This window comes from Corvus cornix, chromosome Z, assembly GCF_000738735.6.
Source record: "Corvus cornix cornix isolate S_Up_H32 chromosome Z, ASM73873v5, whole genome shotgun sequence".
NCBI lineage: Eukaryota > Metazoa > Chordata > Aves > Passeriformes > Corvidae > Corvus > Corvus cornix.
Window position 1 is genome coordinate 7,082,740 of NC_046357.1, and position 17,810 is coordinate 7,100,549.

The 17,810-nt window shown below is 38.8% G+C and overlaps 1 protein-coding gene across 2 annotated transcripts in view; it reads left to right on the plus strand.

Annotated features, from left to right (window-relative positions):
* The window catches only part of LOC104686666 (chondroitin sulfate proteoglycan 4-like), a 44,937-nt gene that overhangs the window by 11,928 nt on the left and 15,199 nt on the right, over nt 1-17,810 (plus strand). For both annotated transcript variants that reach the window (XM_039567437.1, XM_039567436.1), the window contains exons 2-6: nt 1,157-1,320; nt 1,962-5,522; nt 6,372-6,842; nt 7,630-7,806; nt 13,674-13,872. In XM_039567437.1, coding sequence (XP_039423371.1) covers nt 1,157-1,320; nt 1,962-5,522; nt 6,372-6,842; nt 7,630-7,806; nt 13,674-13,872 — 4,572 coding nt within the window. The remainder of the gene's footprint in view (nt 1-1,156; nt 1,321-1,961; nt 5,523-6,371; nt 6,843-7,629; nt 7,807-13,673; nt 13,873-17,810) is intronic.

Consider the following 17,810-nt stretch of genomic DNA (forward strand, 5'->3'; position numbering starts at 1 on the left):
ATCTGATCTTACGCTCTGGTACCTGAAGCCTGCATGGTGGCAGATTTTATGCCACTATTTAAAAGAAGAATTAGCAGGAGACTGTAAGTCTGACATCTGTAACTCAAATTTAAAGGTACGGTAACAAGGATAAAAGATGCACAAGTGAGAAGGATCAACTTTGGGGAGTCTGTAAGATTTCTTTGAAGAGTTCTTTACAAACCCCCTGGAGTTTTCTTGATGGGGGTGGGTAAGGTGTCTAAGATTTAGAGTTTCAAAAGACTTCTGATAAAGTTTGCTGCCAAAGGCTTTTTAGCATTCATTGGAGTGCAGGGCTTTGTATATTAAGTAATTGATTAAATAGGGGGGGTGGTAAATAATTGATACATTTTTTTCATATGTCAGAGGAAAGTTACCAGCAGAGTTTTGAGGATTTGGTCTTAGGATCTGTGCTGTTCAGAATAGTAATAATGGGGATGGTAAAGGCAGTGAGTAGTCAAATGAGAAATCTTACTGATGTTACTGTTCCTCAGGGCAGAATAGAGGGGAGGAGACAGTAAAGGAGGCTTGTACAGATTTGAGTGACTGGCCAACAGGATGGCAGGGGTAGCTGGAGGTTGCATACAGGAGAAAAGAGGGCAGTTTTGCCTGGAATAGAGGGATGAAAACATCTGAAAATGATTCAGGTGGCAGGAGACTTCTGAGTCTTCTCTGCAGAGATGGCATAGGATGTCTCTGATGGAGATGTAAGAGCACGTTGTAGATGAAAATGTTTCCAAAGAGAAAATAGAGGAATACCTCAGAGAGAAATTCTTTGGCAACTACAAAATAGACTGGGTGTGACAAGCTCAGGAAAACACCTAAAGCAAACAAAAAAGAAGGAGTATTACAAAGAAATTATTCAATGTAATTGCACGGTTCTTAAAATTCCCAGTTATCACCCTTGGAGATAAGAGTACTGGACTGTATTCATCCTTTGTCCATTCTGGTATGGCCATTGGGCTGTTACTAAATGGCTTGGACTGGTGAATTTGATATGTGAGATTTATTTTCATTTGTACATTAATAAGTATATAGAAAATAATATATATTTTTTACATATATTTAGGTATGGATAAGAAAAAGAGGTTTTTTTGTGTGATTAAATTTCGTGTTTATTATCCTTTATTTCTTTCAGTATCGTTTTATGGTGATAGCTTTGTGGAGCTGAACATGGCAAAAGCATCCCCTCAGACATCCTTACAGTTGCAGTTTCGAACAAGCAAGCCACAGGGACTGCTTCTTCTTGCAGCTGGGAAGACAGATTATTGTTTAATGGAGCTACGCTCAGGATATGTACAAGTATGCTTTATATCTGTAGCTAAAAAATGTATGTGTAGCCTGTATTGCTCAGAGTTTTTCTTAACAATATAATTAATCTTGTTTTTCTATAACAAGATATATAAACAAGTTTCTCTTCAAAGAAATGGAAAAATTTATACATAATATAATCGATAATTTAAAAGTTTGTCTTTTATTTCTTACAATTATAGTTATATCTCTGTAACTGAGATCCTTTGAGAGCCTTTGTGATCTCTAGATCTTAAAATGAAGATAATTGTGTTCAAAGCATGAGCTTCAATAAAGGCAACATTTCAGATTTGATGATGTTAGCTTTACAGAAAGTGCTTGAATCTGAGTAATTGTTTTTCTGCAAGGCAGGTTCTTGAAAGATCACTTTCAGTAGGGTTCTAAGGAGCTGTTGTTCCTAGCAGAACTGCAAACGAGTCCATTCCAGCTTCTGCAGTTATGCAGAAGTTATGTCTGTGATGGCAAGTAAACCTACACAGAATTTTAGTGGGATTTTATTTTTTCAATTATATTTTGTAAATTATATCCTTAGTATGAAAATATATGAAAATTAATGTATTAACTATGTATTAACGTATGATTGTGAAAAATACCACTTTGGATTTTGATAGTTAAAATTCTATCTCTTTCAGCTGAGAATTAACTTTGGTGTGGGGGAGCGAGTACTTCATTCTCAGCAAAGATCTCAGCTGAATGATTTAGCCTGGCACCTGGTTGAACTACATCATGAACAAGATAATGTCACATTGGTAATTGATAAACATGATAGAGCTAGTACAAAAATGCCTGGAATTCTTTATGAATTAAATATTGATTATGGATTCTACATAGGTGGTACTGGTAAACTTGATGTTCCCTACCTTGTTGGAGCACTACCCAGTTTCCGAGGATGTATTGATGATGTGCTATTCAATCAGTTAGACATTCTGATGCCTCTGAGACCTTCTCCTGGCTTCAAAAACATCCATGAAGTTTCAGTGGGGTGCAGTGACGAATTCTTTGCAGGTGAAGAAGAACCCATTAGTTTCTTCAGTTCCAGGTCCTATATTTCTTTCCCATCATGGAATGTGGACGATGAGGGAATCTTCGAGTATACCTTACAAACCTCAGCTGCTCGTGGCTTGCTGCTTTACCACCCTGGGCAAACGGGAGATTTCATTGCTATGGAAATGGAAGATGGTTTAATTAAAGCTTACGTTGGAAAACATAACAGTAGAACCCATCTTTCCTCTCGTAGGTCAGTCAATGATGGTCGTTGGCACTACATCAAACTGAAATTTACTGCACAGTATTTGCAACTAACACTGGATGAAGAAACTGTGAAAAAATCATTACCTCCCCACAGTAATTTGCCAGTTCTGAAGGGATCCCTCTTTGTAGGTGGTGCAGATGACAACATACGATCAGAAGTGATTAAGTTAATCTCAGTATCTGGGAAGTACGCCAGAGGAGGATCCTTCAAAGGCTGCTTAAGGAACCTGAAAGCCAACTCAGAAAAGAAATCGCTGAACAATGTTCTAGTAACTAAGGACATTTCAGCTGGATGTGAAATACAGAGTGCTTTCAATACAAATCTTTCTTTAGAGACAGCTGTAAAGAACCCTCCTGTGAAAGCAGCTCCTGTATTTGCCATTTCCCATGAAAGCTCAATTTCTCTGGGCAAGGAAGACAAAAGCCACCTTTTAGTTCTTAGTAACTTGATTGTGCTAGAGGGTGGACAAGCTTCACTTGAATCTAAGCATATTAAATTTAACTTAGACTTTCAGAAATTAGGAATTCATCAGTCACAAATTCTTTTTGATATAAAGGAACCACCCTCTCATGGACACTTGAAGCTGAATGTTGAACCAGTGCGGGAGGTGAATACATTTACTATGCAGGATGTGTGGCAAGGGAAGATTCTGTATGTCCATGATGGCTCTGAGGACACTTACGATAATTTTAATTTCTCCATTTCTACCAGCAGTGAGAAGATTGTGTCTCCATATTTGCAAGGAAACGAGCAGCATATGTTTAAAATTACTGTCACTCCAATAAATGATGCACCTGAGATCATACTTCCAGAAGGAAACTTGCTTCTTCTCTTAGAGAACTCAAAGAAATGTCTGACTAGTGACCTGATAAAAGTTCTAGACAAAGATACAGATTCTGTGGGTCTCAGACTTTCAGTGCTTGGAAATCTGAATGCAGATGCAGGATTTTTAGAAAATTCAAAGCATCCTGGAAAAGCTATCACTACTTTTTCTAATGAGGACTTAAGTGAAGGCACTGTTTTCTTTGTCCACACGGGTGTCAAGAACTCAAGGATTGTTCTCAGGGCAAGTGATGGTGAGAAGGTGAGCAACACTGTTGTGTTACGTGTCATGGCAGTTCCTTTGGATTACAGAGTTGTCAACAACTCAGGAATAAATCTTGTCCAAGGTGTTACAGCTCTTATAAGACCTAGGCATCTGGCAGTGGAAACAAATGCTGTCCTCCAGGAACTGGAGATACGGTACGAGATCACAGAACCACCTCACTTTGGTGAGGTCCAAAGGCAGCATTCGAGGGGGGAATGGAAGCAAGTCAACTCTTTTTCTCAACGCTCTCTTCAGCGCAGCCGTGTGAGATACTGTAGCACTTTTAAAGACATTCAGCTGGAAAATGTTACTGACCAATTTAAATTCAAAGTTAGCATAGGAAACAGAATCAGTGAAGAGCACACATTTCCAATCAAAGTGAAATGGTTAAGGTACAGTCTATTGAAACATGCTCCTCTAGAAATTGAAAAATCAAAAAAGAAGTACTTGAATTCTGATAGTCTTTTTGCTGTGATTGCAGATCTAGAAGTACCTGAAGATGAGCTTCATTTTAAACTTCTGTCCCTACCGAAGAATGGACAGATACTGCTTAATGATCAGCCTTTGCAAAAAGATTCAGTCTTTACCCAGAAAGATATTACTGATCGAAAAGTGGCATATGAATTAATCAGCGGGTACCATGAAGACTATGATTCATTTAGATTTCTCATTTCTACAAAGTATCTGGAGTCAAATTTCTATGACTTTGAAGTCTACATCAAATCAGATTTCAGAAACATTATTTTGACTAACAATGGCCTTAATGTTACTGAAGGGGAAGGAGAATTAATAACAAGCACGAAATTGTTTGTGCAAACACCAGATAATAAAACTTTCCAATATGAAGTTATACAGTTTCCTAAGCATGGGAAATTAAAACTTACTAATTTTTCTGGTTCATTTGAGAATAATGGCAGTCTTACAACTTTCACTAATAAAGATATAACTGATAAGTGCCTTATGTATGTGCATGACGATTCTGAGACTGTGTTTGACGAATTTCTTGTCAAAGCTTCCAGCAAAGAGTTAGGAAAGGGGACAAACTTTGATCCAGAAGTGGAACCTTTGTCAGTAGAAATTAGATTCTACATTTCTGTCCAGCTGAAGAATGATGAGAAACCAGTTCGCATAATTGATAAGATATTTAATGTAGTGAGAAACGGGCAGCGATTGTTAACTTTGGCAGATCTTTGCTATCATGATCCTGATTCTGATTTTGATGATGGACAGTTGCTATATACTAGACGTGGTATTTCCAATGGGGACTTGGTGCTAACAAATGATACTTTGCATAGACTCTACCAATTCAAACAAGTGGACATGGAGCAAAAGCAAGTCCTGTTTATGCACCATGGTGCAGATTTTGGACGTTTTGTGCTTTTTGTGACAGATGGCAAGCACTATACTTCTTTGCTTCTGGAAGTTAATGCCACTGATCCTTATGTTAGCTTGGCAAATAATACAGGATTATTGGTTCAAAAAGGTAAGGAAGAAACTGTTTCAACAGCTAACCTAAGTGCTACTACAAACCAAGACATAAGAAATGATCATGAGCTTACATATGAGATACTCTCTTTTCCAAAATATGGAAGAATATATGTGAATAATCTATTAATGGATTCCTTTACTCAGCTTGATCTGATAAAGGGGCATGTGACCTACAGACATGATGACAGCAACAACCTTTTTGACACATTTGACTTCACAGTCCGTGCTGGAGATGTCCATCTGGATGCTGGACTGCAGGTTCACATGTATTTGGAAAGTCATCAGCAGCCACCAAGGATTGTGAACAAAAACAATCTCTTGGTTGAAGAAGGAAAACCAGTTAAAATCAGTAAAGGAAAACTGCAGGTAGGTTAACCATGTTCTCCATTCCTCCAATCTTGTAGCAAGTTTTTGTCACTGTTTTTTCAGCCATTGCAGTGTCTTCAGTTTGTGTCTTCTTTAACTCCTTTTGATTTCCACTAATATGACTGCATTCTGGGTGCTTAGTTCAGGAGACACTGACACTAGCAATCTTCCATTTTTAGGAAGGAAAACTGATTCTGTTAAAGAAAAAGACTGCCCATAGTCTTTGACTCTATTACATATTGGTGCTTAAGAAAATTATGATTTGGAGATGCTGCATGTATATATTTGTTTTAGTTGTAACAATTATTTGTACTCCATGTAATGTTCTTAATTGAGCTGGTGGAAAGTGCCAAGGAAGAAAGGGTTTTGTTTGATTTAGTTTGGAGCTAGCCCAGTTAAAATGTTTGAGGTTTAAGTCCAAAATTTTAAAAAACAAGTCAAGTCACAAACCTGAGGCCATTTATATTAGATTAATTCTTCCCTGTCTGATGTTCGTGTGTAGCCTTCCAGTAACCACCGCGAGAGGGCTCCGGCTGCACATTGCTGAAATCCTGAAATCCTTGTTTCAGGCAGGAATCTATAGCTGTGGCACCATTAGTTAATTATGGAGTATGTTCCCTTTCAAAACTTACAAAACATATTTGGGGTTACAAAATGGCTCCCATGCCACCTTATTTACCATGTGTCTGCTTGAAGTTTTGGGAGCTGTGTAACCTGTATAAGAAGTGCCAGTTTAGTTAGGTAGACAATCCCAGGATTAAAAGCGAAAAACTCAGAAGAGAATTATAGAATTTCATTTTCATTTCATATTCCATTTGAATAATTTTGGGATATGTTCTTAAATTTAAGGTTGTTCATGAAAATAGTTCTCCATCTGAGATTGCGTTCACAGTAAGACAGTTTCCAGTACATGGATACATTCGGAAGTTTTCCTCAGAAGAAAGTTATCTCAGTTCTGACCAGAGGCCAGCTTTGAGCTTCACGCAGCAAGATGTCGACGAGGGCAAAGTTCAGTATGTGCAGACAGTTTCTGACCAACTAGATGACCATTTTGTTCTGGATGTCACCAATGGTGTCAGAACAGTGAATGGAATAGAGATCTCTGTAGACATCATCCCCAGAATGATTCCACTGGAAGTACAGAACTTCACAGTAATTGAAGGGGGCTCAAAAGCCCTGGTGGAAGATAATCTAAAAATACCTAGTAAACACTTTGCAGGACTCAGCTGTGAATTCATTTTAACTGAGCAGCCAAAACATGGGTATGTTGAAAACTCTCGTGTTCCTGGAATAAAGTTAACCACGTTTACTAGAAAACAGGTAATGCCTTTAGATCTTAGATGTAGTCTTGAAGAATTCTTTGTTTTGCTGAAAGCTGTGGGATTTTGTGGGAGGTGGTGAGAGACATGAGTTTGAGCTTTATTCTGGCCTTGATTTGGAGATCTTTCTGCTGTTTCAAGCTGGTCATTTCGAGTGGGGAAGGAGGCTGCCTTGTTGTGGGGAACCACATCACTTCCTTGATGGCAGTATTGACACAGACCAGTGTGCTATAATCACAGTAGACTGATGTGCCGCTCACGTTCAGGCAGTGTTGTAGATACTCTGGAAATGTGAGACTGTGGGTGCATTTTGAAAAGACCGAAGGAAATGGTATGTAGATTGAACAAGGAGAACAGTGGAAAAAAAGTAATTTTTAAGGTAATTTCTTTGCTCACAGGCAGCCACTATAACCACTAATTTTCAGTCATTTAGCTCCAAGAAGCAAAATGGTATCATAAGTCACCATCTACTAACACTATGTTCAGATTATAGATTCCAGAAAACATTGTTAAGTATAGTGGGATTGGATTTCCATTTTTCCTTCAGAAAGAAGGGAGAATGCTAAGACTGGCAAGATATTCTGGCTAGAGCAATGGACAGATGAGCAGTAAAATTTACTGTTGTGAACAGAGCAAAGATAGAGGTACAATCTGATATTCAGCATAAATAAAGTTTTGGAAGTCATAAAATGTTCGTGCAATTAATAGAGAGAGCCGTGACTAGGATATTTTTCAATGTGACATTTTCTTCTAGCCTCTTTAGTTTTTCAGCTTGTTATATTTTTCAGGTGGAACAAGAATTAATCTACTATGTTCATGATGGCAGTGAAGAACCGATGGACAATTTTACTGTGGTAGTAAATAACACGGAGTTGTGGAAACAAAGTTTGCCCCAAGCTGTGTTTGTAACTGTTACTGCAGTAAATGATGAAGCTCCTGTTGTAAAAGTAAACAGAATTCTTCAGGTTTGTTTGTCAGCATTTTAAAGTGTTTAAATTAATTCCATTAATTCTGATGCCATTTAATGCCCCTTCATTAACAGACTATTGGGTTTATATCTGGTAGGTTAGTCAATATAATACCTATTAGTCCTTGGATTTAGGAAAATTAATGCTAATGAAAGGAGGCAGTACCTAGGTTTGTATTTAGGAAGATTTTTGACATTATGGAGAACACTTTTGGCTGTTTTAAAATTTATCTAGAAGGCTGAACAAGCATTCTTTTAATCTTAAAGTTATGTGAAGTCTCTTGAACTGGTGTGCGGTTTGTGAGGGTGGATGGCTTGCACCTGGGTGGTTGTTATGTTTTAGTGTTGTTTGCTGTGGTGTCTTGAGGGCTGTTATGTAACATGTAATGAACATGTAACTTAGAAAAGTACCAAGAATAGTGATGATGAGAATGCCAACTTTTCATGATTGTATTTGCGCAGCCTTCCAACCCTATGCCTCTTGCCCTGAAGTGTTATAAAGGGTTGGACCTGCTAAGGTACATTCTGCTGCCTGCTCCTGTCCAGATGTGCCAGTGGGATGGGACAAGAGCAAATTGATTATGTGTTGGGTATTGCTTACACAAAACAGGAGTGTTTCCTTCTTCAAAACTGCAAATAATACAATGCAATCTGTGAAAATCTAGGGTCATCAATATATTAGTGCAATCAGTGAAGCTATTACTATGTGATAGTGTGAGGTAAGAAGAAGATACGTTAACTTTTTTCTAACTGCCTTCCCCCAAAAAAATCCTGAAGAAAATTTTAAAGTTGTTGCCTGATGCTACCTTTAGCTCTTAATAACCATAGCTGACTTTTTAATCTATTGATCTTTGAAAAGTTATCTACCACTACAGAAGTGACTACTGTCACTTCAGTTTCAGTGCATTTTCAGATTGATTAAGTAATTAATTAGTTTATTTATAGTATTTAACCCAGGACATATTTGTATCATATTTGTTTGTGTTATGGTAGCACTAAGTACCCAAAACCAATTTAGTAAAGATGCTGTGCCCAAAAAACCCCCACATGTAAAGACTTCCAATCTGAGATCTGATGGGTAAAAACAAGTTAAGTGCCTCCAAAAAGCAGAATCAAATGAGCGTGGGTCAGCTAATGAACTTGTAAACCAGCTGGAAGACTGGCAGAGAAGGTATTTAGGCAGAGAAGATGTTTAGGAATTGGTTTGAAAGAAGCTAAGCAGGATATTTTGAGGCTGCCATCATTCCTGCTCTGCCATGCAGTTTGTAAATTGGTGGTACCAAAACATGCGTTTAATTTTATGTAGTTAGTTATGTCTTGGAGAGGGAGAGTGTATTGCTGTAAAGATGTAACCTTGTGTTGTGTATTTAGCCATTCTGCATGAGAAAACACATAATTTTTAAACTAGCCATAATGGTAATGTTGTGCAGCTTCACAGTGACAGGAGATAATCTGCAGATGCCTACGACAGAAGTCATCCTGCCCTGTGCAGAGACTGCTGACAGAAGGGCAGACTGCCTTCACAAACATTTGGGTGGCACAGAGCAAAACCTGCCCTGGTTGAAATAATTACAGTGGTACTCCACAGACATCAGCACAGCACTCAGTAATCTTTGTCTAGTCACAGGGAAGAGGGCACTATGTTCAGTCAAATTTTTTGGGGTCTCTGTTCTGGTGTGCTGCTGGCATTAAAATGCTGGCATTGAACTGCTGGAATTGCAGTCTATTAACAGAACTAAAGCTGTACAGTGCACTGCAATGCAGCTTATAGATTTTTCTAAAAGTATCTGTGAATCTAGGCTTCCCAAGAGCAAGGATAACAAAGCTTCACCTACCTAGAGTTGGTCTTCTCTACTGGGGAGGCAGTCTGCGTACCAGAACCAGAATGCTGCCTTTGTGCCTGTGGTTTTGCTAGTCATGCACAAGCTATTGTTGAGAAATCAAATTGGTTTTTGTTGTGAGTGCGTACCAATATGTACACATATGGTGGATTCATGTGCAGTCTAAAATCCAGCAGTCAAGTTATCTGCTAGGAGGAATACACTGAGATGATTCTTCCCAAAATCAAACTTCCACATCCTCAGTGAGGTGAAAGAAAATGGGTTTTTCTTAGTCCTGCTAAATATTGAGATGAGACGGGCATTTCTGTGTAGGGTAGTGGTGTCTGACCCCATGTTCTAGCAGAACAGTCTGTGCTCCTCAAGGGCATTGCTAGTGGTAGATGCTGAATAATAGACTATGTCTATTGCTTTTAAAAACCCAGTAGCTCTTCAATATATTTTGTAAGATTGGAATATGCAAAAGTATACAATGACAGACCAGTACTGTGAAAACTGAAGTCCACTAGAACTATTTGAGTTGACTGAAGTTTAGGACCTTGGAAATTTTGCAGGTCACAGTATAAAGAGTCAGAAAGAACTGCTGAATGATTAAAAAATAGGCTAGGATATGGTATCTGCTGTTGAGAAGTAGCTTATGTGAAGAGGTGCATTATGTGGCCAGTGATGTTGGTGTGGGCATATGGAAGTTAATTTTGGCCTTTGTCATGGGCTTCTGTCCAAATGCAAGAAGCTATCGAGCATGTGCACACATGCTGAATGAGTCTAACTCTAGCTTCCTCACTTCAGAGACGTCCATAACATTCCTTCTTCAAACAGCCTTGTCTGTTGTTATGAAGGTTATGAGCACCATCGGAGGAGTTTCAGGGTGACAGACATCCAACCATTTTGGGAGTTTTTCTCTGGTTTGTCTGTAGGAGGTGGAAGTAAATAAGGGTTTAAAGTGGTTTGGTTTTTTGTTTTTTTCTTTTTTTTTCCCCCTTTTTTTCCCCCTGGCTCAGAATTTGTGACATAACATAAAATACAGAAAGTTTTGCTGTCCTGAGAACTTCTGTAATGCATGCAATTTAAATCCTTACCATTGCAACAAATCAATGAGATATGTTTTTATTTAGAAACTTAAATTACCAGCATTTTAGATATAATTTCTTAAAATTTCCACAGGTTTTATGGGCTTTTTTTTTTTTCTAGAATGGGAATGGGTAAAGGAAATAGGATGTTTTGAAGAAAGTCACTATCCTTGCATTACATCCTGCATTTATATGTGTTTAAATATATGGGTACCAATGCTGTAAAATGACTGTATCCTCCTGTTGCCACAAGAGGGCTATATTTTCCTAGAATTAGGTTTTTCAAAAAACCTACAAATTTAAATGGATTATTTTTGTTGTTTTCTCTAAGTTGCTCACTTGAGTGTTAAAATGTGAATACAGAGTGTCTGGTAGGATATGTAGCATGCAAGGAGATACTGATGAGTTGAATCCTGTAAGGAGAGCAAAATAAATTATTTCACATCAGCAGGGTCATGAACCTTTTTTTGGACTATGCCTATGGAATGTGTTAGGCACATGAAAAATCAGTGTCATGCTATGTCCTGGAAGTTCAGATACAGTTTTCATGGTGCTCTTCAAAGAGATTTTGATCCCAGATATGAAAAATAAGATGCCTGTACAATTCTTGCTGTGTTCTTGGTGTTTGCTTCCCTGCAGTTCTTTTCAGCTCTGTGATCTCCTTTCATTCCTCAAGGATCATGTTGTAGGCCATGTATAGTACTTAAAAAGCATTGAGCGGTAGTGTGCTGGGACAACAGAATTAAATACTGACATTACAGAAAAAACCACTTTTTTCTATAATTAGAAATTTTAAGTCTTTTTTCCTTTAGTAAGGAAAGTAATTTGAAACTTAGTGAGTCAATTGTAATAACGTGTCCATTGTAATTTCTTATATTTTTGCATATTCTGTGTGTGACCTTTTATTTTCTTCACAGAATAATCTACACAAGTGCTACTGAGATGAATTGAAAGTTCTCAGTACAAAACATGTGACACTGATGTGCTTATTTGGTGCCACTCACTAAGTCACCCTGTACCATTAGTTGTTGTTCTGTGTCATAAGTGTCATCCTTTATCAAAATTTAATATTAATAATTACATTACAGCAAAATATATATTTCAGGGGAGAAAATAACTATTTGCTAGTATTTTCTATTATAACCTTACTTTTCAAATTTTTCTGATTAGGAAAAATCTAACTTAATTTTAGTATCTCTTGTTTCCATGACACATATTTTATGACATGATGTAGAATGTAATCTTTCCTCTGTTGAAGTGTGGTGGCAAAAATTTCAGTGGTTTAAAATGTTTTAAAAGGTTTTCTTTCATGGTTCATGTTAAAAAGTAGAATTAATATGTAGTGAATTGCAATTTTTGGCTTTGGCAGAGGTAAAATGCCCTTTGTTAATTTTTCCTCTTCAACCTTTTGGTGTGATGTTATTACCAGATATTTATTAAGTGTACTAAGACCCTAGGAAGATGGAAAGGAATGATGCAGTGTGTGTTTGGAAGCTGAAGCTGAGGTATTTAAAGGTTTAGGCTTTTAAGATTTTACGCTATGATGTAAATTATACATGGAAATAATTTATATTGATGTAGTGAATATTTTAAGAATTTAATTTCATGTTGAGATGAATATGTATTGTTGTTTGTTAGCACTTTCATCCGTAATTCCAAATATATGCAACAGAGATGAAGAACAAAATGGGCCATTGCTTATCCTTCCCTAACAAGGAATTGCCAATTAGATAGGGATGAAATTCATAGAGCAGTCCTTTCTGCTTGAAAGAAGGGACTTTAAAGATCATCTAGTCCCTGCTCCCCCTGCCATGGGCAGGGACACCTCCTGAAGACCAGGCTGCTCAAAGCCTTATCCAACCTGGCTTTGAACACTGCCAGGACTGGGGAATCCACAGCCTCTCTGGGCAACCTGTTCCAGTATCTCACCACCCTCACAGTAAATAATTTCTTCCTAATATCTAGCTAAATGCCCCCTCTTTCAGTATGTACCCATTCCTCCTTACCCTGCCACTCCAGTTCCTGTCAGACAGTCCCTCTCCAGCTTTCCTGTAGGCCCCTTCAGATACTGGAAGGTGTCTGTGAGGTCCCCACACAACCTTCTCTTCTCCAGGCTGAACAGCCCCAACTTTCTCAGCCTGATTTCATAGAAGAGGTGCTCCAGTCCTCTTATCAACCTCATGGACCTCCTCTGGAATTAGACTTTAGGATGTGCTCCAGATTTAGATTTACTAGAAGTAAGTAATGGTTTTTACAACCGTCTTTCTAAAAGCTAGTTAACTGTTTTGTCTGAGATTGTGACCTTGCAAAATGGTAGGCAGCTGTTGGAGGCACCAGTTGTTTCATCTCCCACTGTACTGAACACCTCTGGGTTTTTTAGTGCACTAGAAAAGGGCCTTTAGTGCATTTTGTTAGAAGAAAATAAGGCAGCTACAAGAAGTGTCCCATTTCTATTAGAGTTTATGCTGTCCCCAGGCTGTTTTTCTTTTATCTTTCCTGCTGGTGAAAGTAGAACATATTGAATGCCTTGCCTGCTGTGAAATACATGACTCTAATATTCATGTGTATGTGTTGGAAAGCACCTCCTTGACTCAGTTATCATAATACAATTTTTGTTATGTTTCTAAGAGTTTGTATAATTCTTGACAAATAGAGCAGTTGTACTCCAACTGTCTGAAGCTCTTAATTATTGTAGGGTTTATTTGCTTGAATTATTTCAAGGTCTTGTATTTTGAAAACGATTTGCCAGGATGAGCTATGCCAGTCTGTGATCAGAGATTTGGATGGACCATAAGGAAACCTGTCATAGCTGCTAGTGTTGCACAGCACAAATATTTATTATTTCTTTTTCTTGGAGTCATGTGTCATCTATCCCCATCTCCCATTTCCTGTTGTCCCAATTTTCTTTCCTATGCATTTTCTTTCTTTATTTTTTAAAATTTTTTTTGCTTTTCTAGGTCTGGGTGGGTTCAGTCACAGAAATAACTGTTGATGACCTCTGTGCAGAAGACAAGGACTCCTCACCATTAGAACTTGTGTATTCCATTACTCCACCTAGCAATGGGCACTTGGCTCTGAAGTCTTCTCCAAACAAGAGCATCCTTACTTTTACCCAGGCTCATATAATTAAAGGACAGCTGGTATTTGTACACAATGGTATGTGATTTCAAAAATACCACATCAGCTACCAAAATACCGCTCCTATTCAGTATATTTCTGTTCATAATCCATTAGAGATTCCATTGTAATGTCACAAAGATCTCGGAGCACTGGTTATGCGATAAATTATCTCAAAAACTGAACAAGAAAAGGTCTGACATCTGTTTAAATGTGTGCTCACTGGAAAACCTTGGTGTTCTTGTGGTTCATTAGATAGCAGCCTTCTTTCTGAAAGCTGTTTTGCAGTAGGGGAACATTTTCATGCACCTTTCAGAGATATGAAATGCATTTTTTTGACTACTGTGATTGAAAATTTCCTGAAGCCTTTCTGTCTTGCTACAGTGCAGAGCTGTTCATGGACCAACAGACTCATAGATACCTGCCACACTGTAGTGATAGATGATGAAGTTATGGTTCATCTGTGTGATGTCAGTGTCCCTTTCAGGCTGTGAAAGAATTAAGCTTTAAACTTTGACTCTTTCTCCCAGTGTCCAGAGCTAGAGACTGGGTTTTTTGTGCACTTGAGAGAATGTGTGGGGAATAAAAGAAGTCAGGACAGCTTCGTGCATCCTTGAGTGGCAGTGCTGGGAAGCCACAGGAATGAACTTCCGAGTGGGGTTCCAGCCAGAAGAGGTAGGGCTTTCACAGGGGGATAGCTACGTGTTTCCTGCTCCAGCTCTATTACTTTGTTACCTCAGTTGAAAGAAGAAAGCTGTTGCTACAGAAGGAATAAATCGTTGTTTTGGGATGGAGATAGAAGAAGTACACTGCTCTCCTGCCAGCCTTGAGGCAGGCTGGAATTCAAGTGCTGCCTTGAGTGCAGCAGTCACTCCAGATTTGTGCTGTGTCTTCATGAGGTTAAAGTATTCTGCCTTACAATGCATTGTCTTGCAGAGTGCATATGTGTTGCTGAAATTGCTTTACAAGCAGCTGCTGGTGAGCCATAAGTATCCTGCTCAAATAATTTGGTCAGGAAATGAAAGGTCAAGAGCATGACAAAAGTGAGCCAAGCTGTTTAAATTGTTCCAAGGGAGACTTTGACATGTAAAAACCCCTGTGATGGTAGGACAGTGGTAGGTCTCAATGTGAGGAAATTAATCTGCTTTGTGTTCCAGAAAGGGCAAATGCACATCTGTAGTCTGAGGGAGTGAATCTTGATCAATAAAAGTGAAAAGAACAGAAAATTTCATTTTTTCCAGTGAGTGGAAGTGTACAGTAAATTTGTAACATAAAATTGCCCAGGTTGTGTGTCAGGTCTTGCAGCTGCTCTGGTTCTGCCATCTGTTCAAACAGTGCTTTACAAAGTACTCTGGTCATTTTGCTTCTTTCTGTTTCTTGGTCAGTGATTGTCTTCCCTCCTTCATCTTGACTTGTTGCTTGAAATGTAATTGTTACTCCCTTCTTATTGCCCCCAGCCTTATCCTGGGGCCTTTCCTTATGTTGTTGCTGTCATTCAGCTTTTTATCCCTTTTCTCTACATTTCCTCTGTTCCTTGTCATCAGTCTTACAGTGTGTGTTGGCTTCTTTGTCTCCTCTTGGAAGTACCCCCATTTACTATTCCTACTCACTCAAGCCCTTTCCAAAGGGAAGAGGAGCATCTTCTTGGTTGACACAGCTCTTCCATCCTCTGGCTACTCCTCGTGGCACTCCACATTTTTTACTCCTGTATGTGGCAATGATTCTCCATCCTCAGTGTCTTTTGCACTGCCGTACAGTGAAAGTACTACCATACTTTGCTTTTATCCCTCTAAATTAGACCTCAGAATTTTCCCTTCACATTGTTCAGCCTTATGAATTACATTATGCTGCTTATTCTGTGCTGTGAGTTGCAAATCTTCCTTTCTGCTCTCATGTTTTTGAGGTCCCCTTGAAATTTTGTTTGTTTCCTCCATAATCCCTGATTGTTTTATCACTGGTGTAAGTGCAGAACTAGAACACACCTTTCCTTTTTGGTACCCTTCTTTCAGTATGAGAATTCCTTTCCCTTTTCACTCTTGCTTCAGTCCAGGGTGCTCCCCTCTAGCTTTTGCAGTATGGGCCCTCTCCTTAAACTCTGACAGTTTTTTTCTTAGGGCAGTAGTGAATTGAACTCTTGTTGGTTCTGAAGTCTTAGTATATTGTCAATGCAGCTTTTACAGAGCCTCTTTCTGGTGTCCTTTTAATCACCTCTGATCAGATACAGCTTAAAAAATTAATTGTGATGAAATAATAAATGCTCCACCCAAGTAGAACTTCGAGATATAGTTCTGTTCCTGACTGCCGGTGACAAAATGTTTGTGTCAATCAAACAGTTGACCTGCCTTCACCAAAAAGCAAGTGAGGCTGCATGAGAAGGTTTGCTTCAAGTTTTTTTCAATTTAGTTCAAATAGTAGACTCCCATATGCTTTTTTGAATAAGCAAGTGGTTCATTTTTATCAGGAGAATACATCAGAAAATAAAAACTTTTGAAATAAAAACAATATGGCCAGATCTTCCAGAACTGCTTCAGCTGCCTGGCTGAATAGAAGAGCATTTCTTAGGGTTATTGTTAACTATAATCTCAGAACCCACATTTGAGTTTTCTGATATATTAATTTATAGTTAGGCAAGGTATGCTGATCTTTACATGAAAGAATCCTCTGGCTTTCAGTATCTATATTCTTGTAGCAATATCTTGTGGCTAAATTGGGCAAAGCAAATAGAGGAGCATGGTAATTCTTTGCAACAGTTAATGTTTCACTTTTTAGTTCTTCGTACGTAATTGAACAACCTGGGGAGCCTCTGCTTAAAAGCAGCCTGTCAGTTCTGAGAGATGTATTTTTACAGGAATCCACTTAGACTCCTGGAGGTATTTTGCTATTTCTTGTACCAAAGTACATACAGGTCTTAAGATTAAAGGGAAAAATGTGCATTTATTATGAGTGCATATAACTTCTGAAATAGTTTAAGCTGTGACAACATACTTGCTTCAGCACAGCTGAAATGCAGCAAAGAAGCTAAGGAAACAACCAGAGTGTTGATTCAGACCGTTGAATATAAAACAAAATGAAAGAACAGTCTAGTTACTTCTCTCCCCAAATTCCTTCTTTGCCAAAATATGACTGCTTAAGTGCTTTGGACCCTCATAAGACATAAATGGAGCTGGAAATCTGGGAGCCATTGTCTCCCCAAGTTTAATTTGGTTTCAGCTCCACTGAGTCAGTGAAGAAGGAGAAGAAGGGGGCTGATTTCTATCTAAGGGATGTCCGGCCTTCACTGAAAACAACAGCCAGCAGTTCTTCTTGGGGAAGGTATTAATTGCATTATGAATTTATTTAATTCTAATTAAGATACAAGGGTTCTGATCAAAAGTTGCTTTCAGGATGATTTTGGATATATTGCTAAGGAAACTTTCCTGTCTGCCCATCCAGGAGTTGCTCTGGCAATGACACTGACATTACCTCAGACTTTCATTCTTGAGATGGAACCCCCTTCACATCTAGTGGCTCCAGTGAGCCCTACTTGACTCTCTACACACCCCACACTCACACAGTCAGACAAGGTTTCCTCACTGACTTGACCTCATGTTTCCCTTAGCAGAATCTCAGGTGCCTGTATCCCTAAATAATTTAATCATGGGTCAATGGCCGAATAATGGCTCTGGCTGGAAGCCCCTGAGGTGAGACCCTGACCCAGTCTAAGCCACAAAAGTCTGGAGCCTTCAGCTCCTGCTGTGTCTCTTGAGTGTCAGTCCCCTGGATGCAGGTCCCAGGGGCCTTTGCTAAGCAAAGGGTCAGCAGTTCAGGGCCTCTTGCTTCAGGTTCCTGCCACACAGAGCTCAACCTGCAGCTCCACTGCAGCTGCACCCAGAGCTACCTGCACTGAATGTGTTCCTCAACAATAATTCACTGTAGCCAAGAGTGCAAAGTCTCCGGTGTATGTTTGTGTTTTGTGTGACAGAGTAATACAAGAATAA